A 16,965-nucleotide genomic window follows, 5' to 3' on the forward strand; every position below is an offset into this window, starting at 1 on the left:
GCGAATAATCAAGCTTTCTGATTTGTTGCAAATACGAATAAATATTAAGGCTGAAACAATTACTTTGATTAATCATGATGACTTGATTATTGAAATAATTGCCGTAACTGTAGTATAGAGTAACTGACAGATCCACCCTACACTATTTTGATAAGTCGAGCAGAAAGGACTGAAATTTTCAAATGCAGATGTTAGAAGATGCTTCAAATGATTAAACATACACTAAAGGAATTCTGTTATTGCAGTTTATTCTCATTTAAAAAAAGTAAATTAGTTGCTTATTGATATGTTTAACATATTTCTAATATTGCATAAAAAAGCTTAAGTAGTTGTATAAAATATTTGCAGTATGTGATCTTTTTTCCCAGATTAATCGCCAGAATAATCAATTACCAAAAAACCTTTAGCTGCAGCCCTAATAAATTTTAGTGAAAAAAGATAATAAAATGAATTACTAAAAAATAAAAATAGTAAATAATAAATGAAAAAATAAGTAAAATGCAAGAATTCGTAGCAAAAATGAACATGTTAAATATCTTTGAGTTTATTTCTGCTTGATAATTAAACATTGCTCCGTTGACTTGAGGAGTTTTCCATCTCTTTACGTTTGGGTGACGCCTGTCGCTCTGCTGCTTCCTGGAACAGAGAAAGTCTTGACGTGGAGGAAACGCTGTGAACCAAAGGTTCTGATCGAACTTCAGCTGCTCCTAGGTCTCTGTCTGATTGCTTTTAGGGGTTCTTGGTCTCCACATCAAGTTAGCAGCAATCTCTATTAAGGAAACTTTATGCCTGTTTCTGAATGATGCATAAAAGCTCAGGCGTCACTGTTTGAAATCGGCTCCCTTGTTTGTTATTTGAAGATTTTCCCCACCAGAGATTTGGGCCTAATAGACCAAAATAATGACTGGCATCACTCCAAACAGCCTTGTGCAGAAAGCAGACTTTTACAGCCAAAGTCAAGTTTAATTAGCTTCCTTGGCAAGTTTAGAGTGGAAACAAAATCTCAAGAGCTGCACAGAAGCTACATGGTCCATGCAAGGCCGAGTTGGTATGGTGAACTTTCCAACTAGCCTGCTAAATGAGGAACTAGCATCTTATTACTTTAGTAATCGAGTATTCTATTGATTATTCTGTGATTACTCTCACACTCTCCATACTTTTCATTTAACCTTTTTTGTAATATTAGAAATGCATAAGAAGATGCAAAAAATTTTAATTCTTTTTTAAATAAGCAAATAAACATTATATTGCCCTAAATGCGATAACATGGCATTTGTATTTACCACCAGGAGAAACTAAAATTCTGAAAATATTTGTAGATAAAGATGCTTTCATCTTAAATGCAACATGTGTTTTTACTTAATTACTGCCCTGAATATGTTGGGGGTTTTTTCACCAAAAGACTTTTTTTAAAAACAATTAATCGATTACTTTAATTGTTAAAATACAATCAGTTGTTGTATTTCATTAACTGACTTTTTACGATCAACCCGATTAATTGTTTCAGCCATTAGTTAAATTATACAACATGTTGTGCAATTTAATCTTTTCTATTCAGGTGTTAACTCCTCAGCAACTCCTGCAGTAATTATACACGCTGAGGCTTCACATGTAAGGATGTAATTAATCGTTTGCATGTAGCGCAGGTCGTCACGTGGTGAAAGCCTGACGCTGAAGTTTCCTGACAACAGAAACTCCAGTTCCCCTCAGCTGTCTGTCTTTGGGCGTCGGGTTACCAAGCAGGCCAGTGCCAAGTGGGTTAGAGTGGAGCTGAGAGCGCAGCTGTGGCCGAACGCCAACACACCTCCACCGCCGTCATCACTACTGTACCCTGCAAACACAAACACCAGCATCTTCAGATTCCTTACAGCGGTGTTTCTGTTTCTCTGAGGGGACTGGCTGGTAAATCCAGAAATATACAACTATACAAAACCCTTAAGATTTAAGACAGAGAAAATGAAAAGACAGGTAAATACAGCTCTGGAAAAAAATTAAGACACTATTGCAGTGTTGTTGTTTCTAAATAAATATGAACTTGTTTTCTTTGTGTTCTTTGAGGTCTGAAAGCACTGCATTTTTTTTTTTGTTTTGTTATTTTGACCATTTCTCATTCTCTGCAAATAAATACTAATTTTTTTTTTTTTTTCAGGGGGATGGGGGACAGGTGGGGGGGATTTTGAAGACATGTTGTCAGTAGTTCATAGAATAAAAGAACATTGTTCATTTTACTCAAAAATATACATATAAAAATAAAATCAGAGAAATTAGTTTTTTCCAGAGCTGTAGAAACTGTAAAGTCAAGACACAGATCCCTGCATTAATGAGCCCTGACTTCAGTTCCTAGGATATTTAAGGCTCCTAGAGATTCTCCAAGCCGCTGTTCAGCCTTGTTAAGGTACGTTAGTTTTTCCAGTCCCAGCGAGTTTCCTCTATTCAGACAAATTTAAAGAACTGTTCACAAAGACAATTGGTTGCACTTTATTTTAGGGTTAAGAAATCCAGAGTTTCTTAATTTTGGACACGCCTGCAAAAGTCTGAAAATCAACCACTGTCTCATTGCTTGATGATGCGAGCTGACCGACTGACCACCAGGTCACATCTGCATGTGAACGTTTAAAAATAGATACCCCACTGTTGCCAACATAGTGACTTTGTTGCTATATTTAGCAACGCTTCAGAGCAAAAAAAAAATCTCAATTGGCAAAAACTGAAATTGGTAGGTCAGATTTTTTAATAGCTTGAATTTTTTTCAAGTCAAAAATGTTTATTTTTGACTTGTAATTTGTTATTAAGGTAATTCAACCATCAGATTGGTGCAAAGCGCTGTTATACACAGTCAGTTTTCAAATGTTTCAGGAGCCGCTGATCATTCTTGGAACTTTCTTTAGTGCTGATAGGCTAACTCCTTTTAGCACAACTTGTACACAACAATGGTCTTTTCAAGGAACCCATCAGATTGTTTTCTTGAAACAAAAATTAAAAATGAACCCCCAGTGAACCCAACAAAGCGTTTTATTTTTGGATGCTGCTCGTGCATCAGATTTACAAGCGTCAGAAACGTGACAAAGTTTTCGGCTCAGGCCTTTAGTGTGCATTTTTTAAAAATTCATTAATTACATAAACAATTTTAACGCATCAGCTGTGTAATTAACTTTTCAAAATTGACACATCAAAATCAATGTTAATTAATCAAAATGAACTCGTTAAAGTCTCACTCCTATTGCATACGTATGCATGCCACACTTTTCAGAACATTATAAATCTTTGGGACGTTTCACCTCATTTTTCTTCTGTTTTATGATTATTTGCACCACTTTGTAATGATCTACATAAGAATACCGGTAAGTTGCATTGAAGTTTGTTGTTGTAACATAAACAATGTGGAAAGGCTTAAAGTGTATGACTCCTTTTGGAAGGTAACGAAAGAGCTTTTAATTTTACTGGTGGTTCTTTAATTACAAGATTTACCAGAGAAGACTGAGGTTCATAACATTCCTCACCTTGGGTTTACTGGAGGAAACTGCTTAGAAAATAAGCGGCTGCCTAAACAAATAACTAGTGGAGGGTATATTTAGAGATCAGGTGTTTACTGAAGCCCTTCAACTTTCCCCTCGCCTGCTAATTTTCATCATAAGTGGTCATCCTTCTGGCGTTTCTGCAGATGTGGTCACAGTGGCTCTTCTCAAAACAAAGCCGGCTGATGATCCAGTGAAAGCGGCAGATTAGCGCTCGCCCTCTCTCTATCAAAGTGCGTTGCTGTTTCTTTTGGACCCGAATCGGTGGGGGCTCTCCTTCAGACCTCAGCTGTTAAAACAGCTTGTGCAGCTGCTCTGAGCAGCAGACGAATCTGATTTCTGCAAGAATATTTCAGCTGCAGGAAAGCGCCGCGGCAGCCACCTGCTACCAAACCCCATAAATGCTCCAACGCGGCTAATAAGTGGCCAAGGCCGGCTATTGTTTCTCGCCTTGCTATCAGCTTACGTTTCCGAGTTCAGAGCCTCTAGGAAGGTGTGAGGCTCTTTCTAGGTTTACTCGTTTTGCATTGGATAATTAATCTTATTCACTCGATCATTTTACTACGTCGATGTAATGAAAGAACTTGGTTAACCCCTTCGGGTTTGGTTCTTTACAAGAAGTAATATGGATTTATGCGTCGATTTAATTTGTTATCAAGAAACTAAAAGGTGTTTGTGCTTCATCTATCAAAGTGTATTGAGTGAATGCATTTTTCCTCTTTTCCAAGTATTTTGACATTGCAATCTGTGTGAGTGGTTCCTCTGGAGCTTGATTGACCTCAACGCCACCTGATAGCTTTGAGAAGCGGCTTTCCTTTACCTCTAATCAGACCATCACGTTTGACAACACCAAGTGTTGTTCTTGTTGTTCTGAAACCATCTCATCAAAAAAAGAGAAAAAGTTGTTCAAAGAATTGGGTAAGATTTCTTCCTGAATGTTCACTGGCGTTTCACATATTCTGGGAATTTGCTCTGCATAGTTGGGATCTTGTTCACACTTGCCACCTTGTAGGTTGCTGCTGTGTAGAAAGTGCTTTTGTCCGTTACAAAACTAATTACTGTACAGAGATCCCCCAGATACACCTGCTTAGTCAATGCTACATAAAAGCCATAATGCTTAATACATTAGTGTGACTTAAATATGCAAGAAACAATGATTGCAAGAGTAATTTATTTTGTGGGTTCATTAATTAATCAGCTCTCTACTGATTGGAGATGATATTTGCTTTGTATGCTTTTACATTCTAAGAAAGGCAGCACAGCGCTGAGTTTGTTTAAGTGAAGAACATTCACTACTAATCCTATTATGACAACAAATTTTGCTGGATGATAAATATACACAATAAAGTTGTTTTGAGAACATTTTTAAGTAATAAAAGTATAATGAAAAAATAAGAATGCAAGAGAACATTCTAAAAGATCTGTAAACCTTAAATTCTAATGAACGTTTAATATTTTTAAATATCCAAAATAAATAAACAAAACAACACATAAAATGAATCTTGATGTCTTTGTAAATAAAATTGTCCTCCAAAAAAAAAAGGGCTAATTGAGACCAAAGCACCAAACTAAAGACTTTTATCATCCAGTTTTTGGTAAAAGACAGAAAAAAAGAGATAAATGATAAATCATGGCAATGGAAATAATTGTTTGTTTTAATTGATCATGCAATTAATTGACTTATTGATTATTGTGACAGGCCTATGAACTACTGATTAAAATTACAGCCTTATTAAAGAATTAGACATTAACACTTTTAAACAATTATTAATCAGTGTTTTATGTCCTAGTCACTGTTTGTGACAGCAGACCATGAAACTCTTGTCTGTCATGTTTAAAACAAACCTCATTCTAAATCACATGATCATTTAAAAGTCCAAACTGGTTCCCTTTACCTTCATGGTGGGCATTATGTGGACAGGATATGTTGAGTGCAGAGGAAGAAGTGCTTATCTGAGGGAGGAGATTGTAACCTCTGTTTGAAGGTGACCAGGAGCTATCTGGTGTGCAAACGCAGCCCAGTAGAGACCCCTACTGGCAGGAGACGAGATTTCACCGACAGCAGCTCCATGACTGCACCTGAAAGTCACCTTTTCCATTTAGCATCTCTTGTTTTCCTGGGATTAATCATAATGTTATTACATATTATTGATAACTGATATGTAGTTTTTTTGTTTGTTTGTTTTTTTTTTAAATTCTGTGGAAGAACAACTAGATTTGAATGTTTGTTTTCCTAGATGAATAAAATAAGTTGTAGTGATTTTGTATTAATCGTTGAAAAACAAACAGTATTTTCAACATATAGTTCAATGTTTTTCCCCCCAGAATTGTGACATTATTGTGATTAGAGATTTCTAAATTTACTTTCTTTTTATCACTTATCAAACTGAGGAATAATTGCAAAATTAAACTAAAGGGGCAGTACTTACAACTTACTACTCAAATTTTAACAAGCTTAATAAAGCTGGTTGAATCATAAGTAAGTGAAGAAAATCATATTAAAGAGCAGAAATAAATGCATTCACTGCCTTTTTCCTGGCTATTTTATTTACAAACATTATTATTATTATTATTTTATTTTATTTTGCATTCTGGACTTTTATTTCATACAAAAAAAAATACAAGGATTTTTTTCTTTTTTTTTGTATAGTGTAATGAGTCCATTTAGTTAATGAGAGCTTCTGCAAAATTTCTGCTTTATTTACACAAAATCCCTAAATTTCTCACCTGTAAAGAGGCTCAACATTCAGTAGTTTTTAACCATTTTTTTCCCCGGATGGAAAATAAGCAGACATTTTAGTTATGAGCTGTTAAAATGTTTTTTATTTTCCGTCGACCAAATGTTTTTCGCAGAGCGTAACTGCTGATAATGGTGTGTTCATACCTCTACTTGTCCCCGCTCTTGGCTCCTCTTCACCGTTCCCGTCTGCATTTAGGAAATGCTGAGAACTTTCCAGCCTCCACATATGGAGCTGAATCGCTGAGGCTTTTTAAAGTGCAGCTTCTCTCTGTATTGCGACTGACTTCTCACTTTCTTGATGGCTGAACTGACTGAACTTTAGCAGTTAGATGGGTTTTTTTTTTTTTTTTCTGACTCGGTCCTCCCACTCCCTTGTGAGTCATTTAGCGGAGCTCCATGAGTCTGTCTGCTGTCGGGGGCTCCCCTCAGCACTTCTGCCTCTCTGTGGTACTCCACTGAGGCTGCCAGCTAATGAATCCACAAAAAGGGAAAAAAGAAAATCAGCAAACACAGACAGCTGTAACGGACACCAGCATGAGGTGAAAGACTCTGTTAAGGAGCAGTTTTGGTATTCATTGTTTGAGTTTTAGGCTTTAATAGTTTCTGAATGGGTTTTTTATACAGAACTGATGAGTTTTTTGGTGCTAAATGCAGCAGAGTTTATGTTCCTGCTTGTTTTATGACTCTGACTGCAGCCAAGTTTGGGTTAAAAACACCAGATTTTAGTGGGTAATTTAAAGGACAACCTATTGAACTCTGTTTTCTAATGGTGTAAAATTACCTGAAAGTGAAGACTGGGTAAACGTGACATTTTTATTTAAATAAAGGGGGTTTTTTTCAAAGTAATTTCTATAAATGTGTGTTAAAAATCAGGCTGAGTCAGAATCAAATGTATAAATGTTTGCCTCTGAACATTAGTTGCTGTAAAAAGTTCTGTATCGTGTTTTAGGTCCATTGTTTACACTCAAATTCCTGCAGCTAGGTCTAGGCAATAAATCAATTTTTATCAATTTAATTATTTTATTTTATTTTATTTATTTATTTATTTATGTTAAGCTCTCATTTTATGGAAAAATCTTTTTTTTCACCAACAATGCATTTCTTGGTTTTCCATGGTTCAGAGTGATGAGTAAAATGAGGAATGTTGAGCATTTTGTGAAGTTATACAGATAACGCTTAATCTTTTAATATATCAGCATAAAATTATCATCTATAGCAGGACTTTGAAACAGTTGTGCAAAATCAAAGAAGGAGCCATGGACTAAGTTGCTTGCATCATATCGTAATGCTAATGAAGCTTTTTTTAATTGTATTAAAAAAATACAATACATTTTAAGAAACTAAATGGTAAGACTGTGTCTTTATTCTGCTAATAATATGAAAATATTCTTGTAAAAAAACCAAAGATTATCCTAGCGTAACCCTAATAGCCGGGTTTTGAAAACATTTTCTATCATTTGTAAAAAAAAATTTTAGAAAAGAAAGTGAGGAAAAATAAATTATTTCGTATGAAAAAGATTTTACTTTTCAGCCCTCGCTGCTGTTGTATGAAAAATGCCTTCATCTTTTCCTCTGCAGGTTTGAGACTCCAATTTACACAGAAATACTTTTTTTTAATGTCTTTTCATCTCCCTGTTCTGCTTCAGGATGTACCCAATAAAAGAGGTTCCTACGGAGGCAAAGGCTCTGACTGACTGGCTGTATCAGAGGTTTGTGGAGAAAGAAGAGTTGTTGGCTCACTTCTACAACACAGGTATGTTTGTTCAGCTAAAATTTATCATCATTCAAATGCAAAGTTAGTTAACCGGTCACTGCTGGTCAAGCTTTAGCAAAAACTACACTGCAAAAACATAAACTCTTTTGTATTTTTGGTCCAATTTCTAGTGTAAATAGCTTAGTGACTTACAAGTCAAAACATTGATTAAAAAACTGAAGGTCAGGACAAATATTAAAAAAAATTGTACTTCAATTAGAGGGATTCAGATGTGGAATAATTGTTGTAAGGAGTTAAAAACTGTGTTTTCACTCTTTAAATTAAAAAAGTATCAAAATGACCTGCCAATCAAATGCTACAAGGTTTAAATATGAGTAAGAGTTTGTCGACACACTCAACTGTTTTGATTTTGAATATTTTTTTTAATCAATATTAAGGAATTACTGGCTTAAAACAAGCTTCTATTTCTTCCTGAAAAGTTAGTCGTGAGTCAGTTTTGTCTTATTTCAAGTGTACTGGGATTTTTCCACTAGAAATGTTCACATACTTGGTTAGACTTTGTTTTTGTAGCGTATCACCTCGATGAGATTAATATAAAGCATAAAAATTTAATTTTAGAGTAAACTGATTTCTCCCTCTCCCTCCAGGATCATTCCCTCCTCCAGATGGCCAGAAGGAGGCGGTTTCCCGGCAGATGACCCTCGACCCCATGTGGCTGTGCATGGTCCAGTCGTTTGCTTTCGCCTCTGGCTACATGTGGTACAATGTCCTCCAGTACCTTTACTGCTGTTTATTTTGAGCGCGCGGACGAGCCGGGAGTCTTTATCGGACCACTGGAAAAGCCTCAGGATCAGTCGCCATGTGTGTGTGTGACCCAACGTCACACTTTAACCCCTTCCCCTTCCCTTCGCCTCCCTTCTTCTACGATGGATGAATGTACATCTGCAGCATTGGAGAGACCTGACAGGAATCAAGGAACAACTAAATCATGAACACAGATTTCAAAAGTCCATAAAATACGACAACGGTCACACAGATAGGTAACTTGCACACAGACCCAACGCCACACACTCGCTCCCCTCACCGTTCACATTTCAATGTTTACACGTTCTCATACATGTAGACACTTACATGACTTTTAGTGGAAGGCGATGAAACGAGGCTCAGGACCGGACTCGCTCCCCCCTCTCCGAGGCTTCAGCCGTTGTAGTTTTTCAGAGTTTGCAGTACGTCTGGACATGTCCGTTCGACAAGAAGCTAAACGCCCTCACTCTTCTTCCTCGCGATAGAGTCGCCGGATCCCCCCCTGGATCTCTCTTTGAGCCCGCCGATGATTCAGCTGGCTACACGTTGCAGGGCGGGTGGCTGTTTAAATGTTGAGGCGACGCAGCCTTCATTGCACTAAGGATCCATACTGCCCTAACTGCTCCCCGCCCCAGGAATGACTTCGAAATGGTAGCTGTCAATCGTTTAATTTATTTTTAATTTCTTCCTTTTAACCCGCATATCTTCACAACGACCGCCATTGTATTTGTTGTCTTTATTTGGGGGGGAGGGGATGTTGTTTTTAAATCATCAGGACTGTTTCTGTCCATGTGTCTAATAATGTGGCAGAGCTTGCTGAAAAAGTGGGATTATGTTTCTACTTCTGCTCAAAATCTAAAGGGATTGCAGCTGTGATGCGTCGCTAGATGAAAGAAGATGGGACTTACCAAAACATTTATTTAAAAAAAACAAAAAAACAAAACAGAAAGCTGAAAATTTAACAATGGAAAAAGTAGGAAAAGATGAGAAGACTGGTCATCTAAAATGTACAGTGCTGTGAAAAGTATTTTACCCCTTTTAGGTGTTTTATTTCTTTTCAGATTTTTATTTGTATTTTTGTCGTTTATGTTTCAGATCATCAAAAACTTGGTACCAGACATGGATAACCCCAGTACAAAAACAAAACAAAAAAAACTAATTTTAATGATTTATTTAATTTATTAATATGAAACTCAATATCAGCCATCAAATGTTGTTTTTGTTCCACTTTCATTTGGAGATTTTTTATTTTTCATCTCAGCCACGTCGGATAGTTTTCCAACATGCGTTGCATATTTGAAATCATAACACAGCATCATGTTTTAGTCCAGGCTTTGACTAGGCCGCACCTTTTTTGGAGCCATTCGGAGGTGGGTTTATCTGAAGTGTGCTTGAGATGATGTGATGAATGAACAGATGAAAATCCTCCTTTAATTTGCTGTTCAAATTAATTACGTAAAGTTGTTTTCCAAAATGCTAGCAGGTTTGAATCATGTGTAAGAAGACGCGCACCTTCCCAAAGGTAGATTTCTTTTGTCCCAGGTTCACAGAATAATAGTTAACCAAAATTCTTGGGGAAGTTCAAGATTTCTTTTGGCAGTTTGTAACAGACCTTTATGGTCTTTGTGGTGCGAAGCATGACACATTTTGCTCAAGCTCTTTATTATTGTTGAGTACTGATTGCGAGCCTTTACTGAGGCAAGGGAGGCCAGCCGTGCTTTAGATGTTCGCTGACCTCCTGGATGAGTCGTTGATGCTTTTTTGGAGTAATTTTAATATATCTGGGAAGGTTCTGCATTTGTGATTATTAACTTTCAGTGTAGTTTGGAGTACCAGAAATGAAACAAACACTATAAACCTTTTTGGGTTGATAGAAATCTGTGACTTTCTTTGAGATTATCCAGCAGACTTGTTTCTCCTCCAGTGGTCAAATTTTTATTCTTCAATCAAAGCAACGCAATCAATCACTGTTTATTAATTCTTAAAAGTGAATCGGTTACCTCCCAAAAACGCAAAATCTTACCAACTGTTTTTTGCCTAGTTTCTACCGCAAATAGACAACTTGAAATAAAACAAAACTAACTTACAAGCGATGTTTCGGTCAATAATTCTTCAGTATTAATAAAATCCTAGTTTCACATATAAATGAAAAAATGTTTACCTTTTTAAATCAATACTAAGGAATTATTGACTTAAAACGAGCTCCTGTATCTTGCTCTGAGTTTTGTCCTACTTAAAGTATGCTAAGGCATTTGGACTAGAAACTAGATGAAAAATGCTTTGTAAGACTTTGTATTTTTGCAGTGTTCTTTTTAACCGAGGTTATGCTCGTTTGGATCACTTTCTCTTAAATAAAATCATTATTTGAAATCTGCTTTTTATATTTATTCAGGTTATCTGTCTATTAGTAGTTGATCTGAAGCATTTATTTGTGATTTTAAAAAACAAAATAAAATAAATCTGAAACGGGTAAAAGAAAATTGACAGCACTGGACGTTGTGGGTTGCTCTGTTTACCCGTCTACGCTGCAACTCACACACAAAAATACTTTCATGTTGCTGGAGGATATTAAACTTCTGTCCTGACAGTAATATCAGCAAAGCTGAATGGAGAAAACAGATATTTAAGCCATATAAGACTTATTGTTGGCGGTGAGAAAGTGCATTTTGTTTCTTGATTTTATAGAAAGCTACCCTAATGTTTAGCATTCTACAATAGAGATTTTGGCATACAGAGTTATAGGTGTCATAACTGTAAATTTACAGCATAACCTGCCTAAATGAGTGTGTGTGGTCGTCTTTACCCCTCATTTTTATATATAAGACTCATGTCGTGTTGCTCTGTGACGTCACATTTCGAGAACCGTTTCACCTCCAGTGGTCAAATTTTTATTTCAAATGTTTTTGTTTTATTATTACTTTTTTTTTTTTTCTTTTTTAGCTTATGTGAACAATTTTCTTTTCTCCATGTCATGCTATGTTTAAATCTTGTACATAACAAAGTTGAGAAAATGTTAGAAATGACTGCAGTGTCTCTCATTGGTGGTCCATGATCATTAAAAAAAATATTATTTTGAAATATGAATGTTTAAGGAAAAAAAGAAAGGATTTTACCTTAACTTTACAGTATTACCCTGTGTTTTTTTATTTTATTTTATTTTGTATTTTTGGAAATGTGCTTATAAGGTTATAGCTGCTGTACCTCCATGTGTGCAGTGACACACAGGGGTCCAGTTGCAAACTGTTGAAATAATGAATATTTAGAAGAAGAGATCTCAAGCCTTACCGGACGTGCCGGTTGAATACTATCTCAAATAATGCTGTTTCCTTTTTGACACCTTTTGGGTTTGGTGTACGTTTCTGAAAATGATTATGCGGTGATGAAGTAAAACTGAGTGAGGAAGGAGCAACCGTCACGAACGATTGAAGCTCACTCGAATGTTCCCGTGTCGTGGTTTTAAAGGGTATTTGTAACTTTCGTGGAGGAGCAGAGGTTATCAATGTCAAACTAATGCAAAAAAAAAGGTGCATTTTAGTCGCTGCCCTCCTGCTGTGCCACTGTTGGTAAAAACTGTGTGAAAAACAAAAAAGGGCTACCTGATTAGGTAGGTGAAAACATTTTGAATCAGACTGTAAATGTGTTTCATCCACTGTCCCCCTCAGACTCCCCTCCATTGTGAGAGTGACTTGAAATAAAGCATAATCTTACTGCTTTTATTTTTTATTTTATTTTCAATGTTTTCACTATGTTTCCAAAGAAGGCAGGGGAAATGTTTTAAAGATGTGGTTTTAGGAAATGAACACAATAGGGATTAAAACGTATAATGCTAGAATTGTCTCTGATTTTCCATTTTGTACTTCTCCTCTTAATTCCTAGCTGCACAGCCATTTTACAACACAGACAACTTGTGCTGGAATAAAACATCATAAAGATCCTAACAGTGTGCATCTCTTTTATTATTCTAGTCTATAATATTCTTATTCTCATGGTGCCATAAGCTTTTTTCTTTCCCTTGATGACCATGTATCCCTTAATGTATGTACAAGAGGAAATTTTAAGAAGAATAATTTTGAAAATTTTTTCTTTGCTCGTGCTTTTTCAATATCTAATAAGTTTTTTTTCCCCCCACAAATAAATATGTGCTGTACCAGTTATTCCAGTTAAAAGGTAATGGTATTCAGTTTTTGTGCTTTTTATAATCCCTTATTTCAAGTATCTAGTAAATTGCTAAATAAATCTACAAAATCTTCTGGTAATTGTACAAAAAATATAATTTCATGAATGCTAGCCTCCAACGGTAATGGGTAAACAGTACTAGCATAAAAATGTTTGAATGAAACATTAACTGTTTAAGGGTGCTTTTTATCCATTTATTTTTTGTTATAAAGAAGCAACAAAGTAAATGATTCTATATATGCACGACTGATGCTAGCTGCCAAAGCTAATCGTAGGATTAGTGTCCAAATGTGAATAAAAATGGTCAGTTTAAAGAGTAAATCAATCATGTTCTGATTAAAGGTAATCTGCTAATCAAACAGATGTTTCTATGTTGTAATTAAGTAAAATTCCAGTAAATTCATAAATATAATGCTTCCACAAATGCTAACTACAAAAGCTAATAACCAAGGTTAGCATTACCATCCAATGTCAACAAAAATTGTCTGTTCAAGAGTAAAACCTTCTGATCAAAGTTTATCTTTTAATCAAACAGAAGTTTTTATCATTTGTTCTAAGTAACAATATGTACATAACATTTGCTAAATTGCCACAAAATGTAGCTGGGAAAGCTAATGGTGAAAATTAGCACCATCATCCATTTGCAGATATGAAAAAAATTAAAACCACCACTCTGGAACCTTTTCACCATTTTCCACTTGTGTGTTAGACTTATAAAATATTTATTTTGCTCATCATTGTGCACAATGATCCTTAGAATGAGATCTTCTTGCAATCCATGAATGTAAGGAAGAGTTAATGTCTTTGGTTTGAAATTTTCAATCATATTTTAGCTCATTGCTCCTTAACATGGATCATTTTACATTTCACAGTCCCTTAAAAGAAGATCTTTTTTTCCAAATGATACTTCAGCACCAACAAAGTGCAGAAAATTCATTGATTTGTACAAATGTTGAGGCCCCAAAGTATTGGGTATAAAGTTGTAAAAAGAATCCAGGATTTTAATTTGTCGACTCCTATGGTGTCTTTTCATGTATTGTGCGGCATAAAGTTTTCAGAGAACTGGTTTTGACTGATCTCAGCGTAAGCAAAGCTTGTTCTTGCTCAGTCGTGTTCCTGTTATTTAACCATCCTGTCAGTTTAAGCTGTTTAAAGTGTCTGGGTTTCGTTACATAGCTCCTATTTCAGGCGTTACCTCAAGCAGGGACTTGGCAGGATGTCTGCTTGCACTCAGTGCATTCGTAGAGCTGTTAATTACTAATACTACATGATATTAACTAAAAGGTGTTTTCATTTTGCATCATATTAACTCATTTTGTCAGTGTCTGACTTCTTAAAACCCTTAGTTGGCAGTTTAAGAAGAAGATCATTTGAACCTTGAATCAATTTGAGTGACAGGAGAAGGTCAGGCCTGCAGAAAAGCCAAACGCTTCGGGCAGCAAATGAGAACTGAGGCTGAACAGCAGGAAGTGAGCTGGAAAATAGGATTAAATATGCACCAAGGTTTACCAAAACAGTCAGGAGGCAAGGCAGGGTAGCTCCTCTTCCACATGGTCTGCTTATGGAGGAGGAAGTAGAGGAGGAGGAGAAGCTCTCCTCACATGGATGACGAAGGTCACCCACATGGCACAGACAAATAAATTTCAAGACTAGCTTTAATGTCCGCTGCAGACACACCTGCTTTGATGCCCGAACACCTGCGCTGAACTATTTCATGGGAGCTGCTCCCTGAGGTTCTCAATGTCATGCTTTAATGCCTCGGCCGTCATGAACGCTTCAGAGAGGACAACGCTCCCTGAGTCAGCGAGCAGTAAAACATCCAGCTGTGGAAAAAAACCAGGGCCAGCCTGAATGTCACTGCAGCAGCTGCAGGCATTAAGGAGTCACCCTCTCTTGGAAATCGATGAACGTGTCTCACACGCACATATTTCTGGTTTGCAATTAAAAGTATCGTTTTTACAGCATTGACCAATTTAATGTGACTTTCACTCATACTACAGGATGTAATAATTCTGGGTATGTCAGAAGTATTCAGAGCTTCACTTTTCATACATTTTATCTTTCTACAGCCCTATTCCAAAACTGACAGAGTTCATTCTTTAACTTCATACATTTACGATTACAACAATTATTAATTTATTTTGCTAATTAAGAGAAAAAACTCTGGCCGAAAAGTTTTCCCAGACTTTGCTCACTACTTTCTTGAAGCAATCAAAGGCCTCTGAGCCGCTCAAGTATATTTACAGACTCTTACTGCAGTCGCTTATTTGTTATCTTGACTGCATACTTTAAAGGTGACCTATTATTCTTTCTTGAACATGTTAGCATAGGTTTATGGACTATGCAAAACATCCTCATTAGAGGTTTTTGCACAAAATCATTCTTGGATAATGAGATTTTAGTCTGCGTATTTTGAGCTCTTTTCAGAATGAACTGTTGTAGCAAATTTGGTATCAGTCAGTTGTACTACAAACATTTTATCTGCAGAAATCAACACAACTTTAATACAATTCATTGATATCAATTTTACTTGATTTTGTCTTAAGGGGGATAGAGGTTGATTGCTGGTGACTTCTGGTAATTTAAATTTTTTTAAGTGAGCCAAAACACCACAAAGGTAACACAGTTGATTGACACCACATTTTGTTTGATTTTGTAAATGTGGGGTAGCTGGTTGACCTTTGGTGACATCTGGAAATATTTATTCATATTTTTAAAATTCTAAAACAAAATGAGAAATGAACATTTCTGCTGCTCAAACATTTGACGCCGATTTTGTTTAATTTGCGGAAGGTTTAGGGGTAACTCTACCCAGAAATAGGGAATCAAGGATCACACAGGAAGTGAAATCCTCACATAACCCTGATCACAACCTTCCTGTCACCTCAAGAGAGGTGAGGAGGTTACTTTGGGTTGGAGCTGTCCGTCCTCCCTGCCTCCCTGCTTCCACTGGTGCCCTTTCACGAGGGCAGCTGACGTCAGAGCCGCCAGGGGCCCTTGACTATCTCTGTTGTTTTGTAGCTGTCAGTTTTCCACTCTCTCCCCCTCCTACAACTGTTCCTGGCCGATGTCCAAGCTCTTCCAGCTCTTTGGAGGACTGACCTTTGCAGAGGCAGACAAACAGACCGGCTCGGGAGCTCAATCAGTGTGTGGTGGCTAGCAAGGCAGAGAGGACTGAGAGGATAATCTGAGCTGTTACCGAGGCCACCCCACTGAGAGAACTGTCAGCAAGCAGAAATCCCAGAGACTCCATTTATCCCAGGGAGGCGTCGCACATTTAGAGAAATCATCTCTCACCTGAAGGATTTAACCAACTCATCTGATAAATTGATGATGCTTTGCCTTTCTTTTGTGTCTGAAAACCACAAATAAGAGCAGAGGGTGTTTAGAGCTACAGGTGTAAAGTGCGATTTATCTGTGAATGAAAATAAGAAACCACGTTTAGAGGAGAGCTTGTCATTTTGAAACCTGAGGGAGGGATGCATGGAAAAATATAAAACGATCACGGACAAACATGCATTTCTGGTGTTCTGGCCAGACCAAAGACAAATACCAGGACTTTTGAAATGATGATCTTTAGTCAGATGAGTTTCATAGTTGCATTGTTGGCTATTAAATAACATTTATTCAGCCTATATTTCAGTGTCTGTATTGTGTTACTGTAAAAAGAAGAGAAGCACAGCAGTTAGCAGTATCAGTAACATACTGTGGGTGCAAAGTGAGAGGTCACTGCATTTTATTTTTGTGGTAATTCTTTAGGTGTAACCTGTAAAACTGATATAGGTAAACTGTTAGGATGTACAGATATTTTGAAATAAATTAGTGAAAAGTACATAAACCTAAAAGTTGTAGGATTATTTAAATCTACACAAGCACAATAACAACTTAAATTCCAATGAGAAACATACTAGACCTAAATTATATGTAGCTACATGTATTTTTTGACTTTATTTAAAAACAGACAATTTTTTCTTCTTAATAATAAGAAGACAAAGGAAAAAGTCAACTTTACTACA

General features: G+C 36.4%; 1 protein-coding gene across 2 annotated transcripts in view; it reads left to right on the top strand.

Annotated features, from left to right (window-relative positions):
- Positions 1-12,708, top strand: part of lpgat1 (lysophosphatidylglycerol acyltransferase 1) — a 52,001-nt gene extending 39,293 nt beyond the window's left edge. For both annotated transcript variants that reach the window (XM_044107277.1, XM_044107278.1), the window contains exons 7-8: positions 7,902-8,008; positions 8,617-12,708. In XM_044107277.1, coding sequence (XP_043963212.1) covers positions 7,902-8,008; positions 8,617-8,768 — 259 coding nt within the window. In that variant the 3' untranslated portion in view covers positions 8,769-12,708. The remainder of the gene's footprint in view (positions 1-7,901; positions 8,009-8,616) is intronic.
- Positions 12,709-16,965: the final 4,257 nt, after the last annotated feature.

Source organism: Gambusia affinis, linkage group LG22 (assembly GCF_019740435.1).
Source record: "Gambusia affinis linkage group LG22, SWU_Gaff_1.0, whole genome shotgun sequence".
Taxonomy (NCBI): domain Eukaryota; kingdom Metazoa; phylum Chordata; class Actinopteri; order Cyprinodontiformes; family Poeciliidae; genus Gambusia; species Gambusia affinis.